The sequence below is a fragment of the Otolemur garnettii genome, unplaced genomic scaffold (genome assembly GCF_000181295.1).
Source record: "Otolemur garnettii isolate 467f Iridium unplaced genomic scaffold, OtoGar3 scaffold00032, whole genome shotgun sequence".
Lineage (NCBI taxonomy): Eukaryota > Metazoa > Chordata > Mammalia > Primates > Galagidae > Otolemur > Otolemur garnettii.
The window spans coordinates 4,623,967-4,631,769 of NW_003852427.1; the positions used below are offsets into that span (position 1 = coordinate 4,623,967).

The 7,803-nt window shown below is 41.2% G+C and overlaps 1 protein-coding gene across 1 annotated transcript in view; it reads right to left on the reverse strand.

Annotated features, from left to right (window-relative positions):
* Positions 1 to 7,803, reverse strand: part of RYK (receptor-like tyrosine kinase) — a 105,934-nt gene that overhangs the window by 48,563 nt on the left and 49,568 nt on the right. Inside the window, exon 3 of the mRNA XM_023512992.1 lies at positions 245 to 342. Within this exon, the coding sequence (XP_023368760.1) occupies positions 245 to 342 (98 nt within the window). The remainder of the gene's footprint in view (positions 1 to 244; positions 343 to 7,803) is intronic.

The window sequence follows — 7,803 nt, forward strand, 5'->3', positions numbered from 1 at the left end:
AGTGCCACCAATGCAGAAAAGGAGATAAGAGCTGAGCACAGTTTTAGAAGGACAGAAAAGGGGGAAATTGTTTAAAAATGTGGTACAAATAATGTTTACAAAACTTATAAGAATTTATACATCTTATATGCATTAAGTAATACGAGTAACACACTACACATCAGTAGTTAAACTGTTCTTTTGGGGATGAAGACACAGTTGAAACCAGTAGGTTAATTCTGTCTTTGAAGACTCTTACTTACCTGATAAAGTGCGTGGAACTTCCCCCTGAACAGAAATATTGACCTGGGGCATGTCCATAGCCACAAAATTATCTACTTGGAAGCCTAGCTTATACTCAACCTGTAAGATGGAGAGAAATAAACAAAATGGATCTGTGATAAGAGAAAGGATACTAACAACTTGACTTGATTAATTAGCTCATCAACTAATTGATGCATGGTCTTTCATATGTTCAAATAATCTAGCTATAAAAAATAATCCAAACTATCATAAAGAGTCCTAGGAATTTTCAACTGGATAAAAATTCAACCTCATAAGCCATTCCCTATTTTAAGTCCTCAACAGTACAACCACTCTCCCATAACACCTAGGATTCAGAAATCCTGCTAAGAACTACACATCTGTCAACAGAGAAGGCTTGGAGAGCCAGATATGAAGAATTAAGGAGTTAAGACATGTGCTGATTGATAGACTATAACTAGTCACCAATGCTAAAAGCAAAGTTCTGAAGGCCTCCACATGACTGGTAAATAAAGATCTGCCTTACAGACCTACTCACTCAATAAACAGATCCCAAGGCACAAATTTCTCATAGAATATCTATGTCACATTCTCTAGACTGCCTTTCACCATAAGAAAGGTCTTGCTTGGATCCCCATCTAACCTCTGGACCTATTTCTCAAGTGATTCACAATCCAGAAGGGAAGACAGGCAACCAATGAGACAGACATCCCTAGAACACCAGTATTATCTATTAGCCTGCCCAATGTGGATTAACAAAACCAATTAGGATCAACAAATAATTATAGCCTGTTGCTACAGATAGTTCATGGAAGCAGCAGCTCAAACTGCAAAGCAATACTCATAGCTGAAACTCAGAATGGCTATCACCTTCAAGAGCTTCAGTGAGGCCTTACAGTTCATAACACTCTTTGTGGGGACTTGGTAAATATGGTACCCCTCTCCCATTCAGTGGTCACAAGGGGGGCTTTGGTGGGCTAGGACTGACACAGCTGTGGGGCAATGGGTTGGTAAAAGAGTGGGAGAAAGAGGTAAGAAACCATTTTTTTAAGAAACTTAACTAGAAAGAATGGGAGACAGGCAATGTATGTGTGTATGTACACATGTGAGCAGGTGGTGGAGGTATCCAAAGTATTTCTTCGTTCCTTAACAGGAGACAAGTCAAATATACACATATATCTATGGGGGACAAAAAGCCAATGAAACAGTACATAATAAAGATGAACAGAAAAAGGGAAAGAATATGACCCCTGGGCATTGGCTAAAGAGCCGGATAAGAAGGTAGGCTCAATCCAGAGTTTGGTTCCTCTTTGGATTTCTACTTTCACACTCTACTTTAAAAATCTCTAAGCTAAACGTTGTGGGGGCATGTAAATATTAAATACTTACTATGCAGTTAAATGGGCACATAAACAGCTGTTAAAGGCTGCATTTGGCAAGTGCCACTTCACAACAAAGAAATTGTTCTTGCTGCAGCACAGCCAGAAGTGTTCACACTCACCTTAGCGTACCACAATATCATTGCTGCCACCAGAGGGTGCTAGAGAGCTACCGCTAAGACGTTCCGGCTCGGAATGAGCAGGCTTTCCTTCAATAAAATCTAAGAGAATGCACTGACTATATCCCTACATCCACACTGTCTTTTAACAGAACCATATGTGACAGGCAGGTGCACAAGGGAAATTAACACAGTCGGCAAGAATTGGATTTAGAACCATGAGACCACATGATCTTCGGGTAAATAAGTAACTTTTCTGAGTTTTAGTTTTTATAAAATAACATGGTATGCAGATCAAATAGGATAATTAAGACAATATACCTCTTAGCCTGGTACAGGTCCACCCTGATAAATGCAGATACAGTGGCGTTAGCAGTCATTCCAGAGTTGCCACCTTATCGCCATGCTGCACACCCCATTACCACCAGCCTACCCGTGACCTCTGGGATTCTGACACAAACCCTCCTGTACTCTGTCCAGAACACTATTGCAGCTCTTCTGTTCTGCCCCTATTTGGGAACCTCACTATTCTGAACAGCCTGGTACAGTGTCAGCCTCTTCACAAAGGTCTTCTCCACCTTCCTTGCCAACCTTGCTTTCCTCCGAAGTCACCTCTTCCCCCGTCTATCATGTAGATCCTATATCATCTCACCCCCACAGCCTAGTCAGTAGGGTTGGCATTAATTAAGAATCATTAAGTTCCAGACATCCTTTCCTCATGCAAAATCCCCTCTGCTCTGAAGCTTATAACTTCTATTCATAATGGCTGTTTCTCAAGTCATCAACACCAATGACACACACAGGACTTTGCAGAGGTCTGGAGCCCTTGGCTCACTTTTTCTTCTGCCATCTTCCTGCTGGCTTTAATATTTCAGTGTTCAATATTCCTACAGACTAAAGAATTGCTCCATAACCCAAACAAATGCAAAAACACCATTCCATCAGAGATCCTGTCACTACCTTTGACCACCCATCTCTGATTCCTACAAATCCAATTCTGTCTCTACCACTCCAAGTCAGCCAGGGGTTGTGCCCACAGCTGGGATACAGTGGCCAATTAAGCCACTTGCCTGCCCCCTCCAGCCCAGCCACGACCACCTGGTTTCACACTCCCCACTGCCTGCGCCCCAAAGACATTATCAATGAAGTCCTCTTGGCACCTTCAGTTGGCCCATTCACTCCTCCATGCCCTCACAGGGCAGCCACATCATCCTGTCCACCACTGTGCTACTGCTGCTGCTGACCACTGCCAAAGGAAATCAAACCCCAAAGAGAAGGAGTGCCACGTAATGCTGATCCCAGTCTCAGGGGCTTCAGCAATCCCTTCCTCATCAAACCCTCTCCTCTCACAGGGGTATCTAATCTTTTTTCTTCTCTGCCACACACTGGAAGAAGAGTTAGTTATCTTAGGCCACATACTAAATACACCAATACTAACAAAAGCTAATGAGGAAAAAAAAAGATCCATTCATAATTTTTGCAATAAATTACATCACAGATAAGCAAAATAGTCCTCAAATAGTACACAAGCAGGGTGCAGCAGGTAAGACAGCCCTGCTAAGTCTTCTCACTCCAAACCTTCCAAGTCCTCCCAGCTTCCTCACTCTCAGGCAACGTACTTGTCCCTTGCAGCTAGCACAGAGGGACCCTCTTTCTGCCTTTTTTCAGCACCAGGCAGATCTGATAGAGCACTCATCTTTTGCACTCCAGATCCAAAGAAAGCTCCATTCTCCTCTTCAAATAATAAATCCTGCTATCCTAATATACTAGATTCTAGCCATTTCACCACTGATGGAATTTTGTTATCAACTTGTCTCTCTTGCTCTCTTTTGTCTTCAATCTCTCCCACATGTCCAATTATTAGCCAGACATACCTACCTAATAATCCTACGGCCTCCACACTTAACAGAATCCAAGCCAAACTTTGTTTCCCCAAACTTGCTCTGTCTCCTTTATTCTAGGTCTCGGTTATTGCAAGTAGAGGACCAGCTCACCAGGGACCAGAACTCCTAAGAAAGCATTAGTCTGGCAAAGGGGTCAAGGGCCCTAAATGGCAGCGCTGAGGCTGAGAACAGGACTGGTGCCCAAGTATCTCAGTATAGTAAAGGAGAGAGGAAGGTGAGAGGAAAGGAGATAAGATTAGGAGTGGAGCTGACTAGAGTGAGGACCATGGTGAGAGGTGGCAAAGGCAGGTCTGAGAATACCAGCAGCTTAGAAGGATATGAAATATAAAGTATACAAAAGCTTGCCCTATGCTGGCTCCTGTTTTGAGGGACTGTCTAAACTTGGGAAGCATTCATGAGGCAGTTCTTTTCTCCCTCTTGCAGTCCTTATGATATATATTTTAAAATCACAGTTTCTGGGATCAGAATAGAAATTGTGAAAAGACATTATTAAAGTTAAATTTTCTCTACTTCAGCACGTATCAATCTCTGAGGAATCTCACTTGCCAATCATCTTTTGAAGAAACAGATCTGGTCAAAGCTACATTTATAATCTATTGGAACAAAGAAATCTGAACAGCAGTTGCTTATCAGAAAAAGGGAATGAGCCAAAATACTTCAAAGAGAAACCAAAAAATATATAAATATTTGAATAAGTTAAAAAATAAACATTTTTGCTAATCTTCCCTTACTTGGAAACAAATGGCAATTGCAAGCAGGCCATTTCCTTCAGGAACACAGTACATATTTAAGTGAATACACTTTTCTATAAACAAACAGCTTTTTAATTTCTCTGAAATTAACAGAGGTACCTCTTTCTGATAGAAATCTCACTGTGCTGCGGACATAGCAGGCTGGTGTCCAGGGGCTGGAATTTGGACCCGCTCTCTGCAGACCCTCATAGACAATAAAGAAGAGTTCCTGAAACCAGAGAAGAGCTATGGGGTAAGAGCAGGTGTTAGGAGTATTCTGCTACATTTTTGGTGTATTTTTGCCTTCCAGCTACCTAAAATATCCACTGACACTTAACAGAAACAGTTGCATGTTGTTTTTCCTGGATACTGGAGAATGTTCCAGAATACAGAAGAAATTAATTCTCTGTTAAAGCCTTCCCATAGCCGCTTTGAGTGTGTGGTCTTGTAAAAGAGGAGCAATAGCAGAGTTGCACTCACATCTCAAGATGCAATTAACACAAGGGCCTTTCCTGACCACTCACTAAGGTATGTGTGACATAAATGTTAAGAATAAGATACAGTGGAGACCCCAGTCTGTTTGGCAAGACAAAACAGAATCCTGTAAACACTGAAGAACAACACTATTAGCAGAAGCTATGATATATGAAATTAAAATATCTTCAATGTTGAACTGACATACCAGGGAATCTAGAAATTTTTGGAAGCAAATACTTCACCTTCTGGAAAATCTTAAAGCAAAAACCGAGAGTTTCTGTTAAAGTGTTAGAGTTTGAGAGCTATGGCCTGCCTTCAGAAAGTTTATGATCACATCTCAGAGTCACATGATCAGGGTAAGAACCCCTTACCATGCCTCCCTTGCCCACTTATGTGACTTTCCTATTTTGGGTCCCCTCTATCTCCTGCTTTCCCTATCCCTACTACTATTTTAAGCAAATCCTTTCACAATCTTGTCTTGGTTTCCTCTCAACCATATAATAATGATACAATCATTTGAAGGAGAAAAAAGCACAACCCTCCATGAAGAGACAGAGATCCTCTACTCTCTGTGTCCTCAGGACACACTGTTCAGTGTTCTGCAAACTACAGAAAAGTACATTGTGTGTGTGTGTATCCCTGTAACACACACAAACACAATAGATACTGTGTTTCTCCGAAAATAAGACACTGTCTTATATTTATTTTTACTCAATAAGACACACTAGGGCTTATTTTCAGGGGATGTCTTATTTTTATTAAGTATAATACAACAATCTACATTTATTCAAATACAGTTAAGTTTTCTTCATCTGGAACCTGACAGGGGGAGCTGACCTTGTTGGTGGGGCTGGCGCAAGTGATGTGTGAACTCCTTTCCCTGAGCCATTCACACGTGCACAATAGGATGCCTGCAACCTGTGGTTACCACACACACACACCTCCGCAAGTGCAAATGGCTCAGAAAAAGGAGCTGAGGCAGATAAAAGGTATTCCAGTCTTCTTTACTGCTCTGCGCCAAAATGCTATGCAGCCAACCTGCATAGCCACACCCATAACTAGGTCTTATTATCAGGGTAGGCTTTATATTTAACAAATGCATAGAAATCCTGCTAGGGCTTATTTTTTGGGTAGGTCTTATTTTCGGGGAAACATGATACTAATCCATGCACAAACTACCTCTAAAAAGACAAGAATGAGGCAATAATGGCTGACTCAGGGAAGGGGACCTAAGTGGCTAGAGTGCTCAGGAGTAGTACTAGAAGGTGTAGGGCAATTACAGTAGAGTCCCCATAGCTGATCACCTCCCTACATTGACTATCTCTTTGAATTAACCTAATTTACACAGAGGCATGCAACACATGTATGCATCAGCACAGTAGGACTCGTTTCTTATGCTGACCAACCTCTGCATATCAACCCGTTTGTTATAGTCCCTTGGGTGGTCAACTTACAGAGGTTGTACTGTATACTTTTCCCAATTTGTACCGTGTGCATATATTATCTACTTATAAGAGTAATAATTTTTTTAATAAATAAACTTCAATCAGCACCAGATTATGGCCTACAATTAGAAGCTGCAATGGTGGCTGAAGTCTGAAACTAGAGTAAACACACATATTCCTTAGTTTTTCAATATAAAATATTTTAAGATATAAGATGAGTGGTTTATCTAAATATTTATGCCTATTACAGATGAACTTGTGAAATTAGTTTAGTTTTCTATTCAACCTATGAATTACATTCATTTTGCCAAACTTAAGATCTCCCTTTATTCAGAATAAAATACCTGAAAATTCCCATGTCTAAAACTACGAGTGAGTGTATGTAGTCCACACTTTCACAATCCTAGAAACAAGAAAATCACCACTCCTAAAGCAGCACAGTCCAACTTTGAAAAGCACTAACTGCCCAAGTTTCCCATTTTTTGAGCTGCGTTCTATGGCTTCTACCCGCACATGTCTTCTGTCGTCAGTACCCCATGTCATGCTAGACACCTCTGAGTTGCTCAACAACTAGGAGGGAGAGAGAAAAGAAAATCAACTATTACAATATTCTTAGAGTATGACCATGGTCATTACAGAAGAGAGTAGCACTGTGAATATAGAAAAGGGCACCTTGGGCAGCACCTGTGGCTCAAGGAGTAGGACCCCAGCCCCATATACCAGAGGTGGTGGGTTCAAACCCTGCCCCAGCCAAAAACTACAAAAAAGAAAAAAGGTACCTGACACAGCTGCAGAAGAGGCAACACCAGGTCAGTTTTATGAAATAAATAGCAATTAACCAGGTAAAGAATGGGGAAAGGACATTTGAACAGCAAACAGGAGCAATGTGACAGATGACAGAGCATTCAAGAAATTGCAAGACAGACAAAATGGGTCTCAAGACAGAAAAGAAAGAAGAGACCAGATTATGAAGGCCTCCCCCAAACTCAGAGTTTTATACTGGTAGCAAAAGAAAGCCCTAGGGATGGCTTTGTGGAAGGTACAGTAAGAGGCCAATCCAGAGGCAAGGAGCCCAGTTGGAAGACTACCGCCATATCTAAAAGAAACAATAAAGGCCCAAACTAAGGATGAGGTATTAGGTCCCAAGGGAAGAAGGAAATCAATCTAAGATATAATTATTAAAAAAAAACCAACTGAACTTAGAAGGTACAGTAGGAGATCAGGATCCCTTCTAGGCTTCTGGCCTGGATATGTAAATAAATGGTGATGCTCATCAACAAGTCAGGGAACTCTCACCTTATCAGAACCTTATCATACCAGCAGTAATAGCATTTATACCTGCCAAAGAAGCAGCTTAGAAATTACGCTACAAGTTAATGTGAATATCATGAAAGTACAATCAGAGACATAGCAAGGCTCTTCCTTACCAAAATGTGCCATATCAGCACTGCTTCCTTTCCAAACATACACTCAGACGAGCCTCCTTCTAGCTACTCTCTTCCACT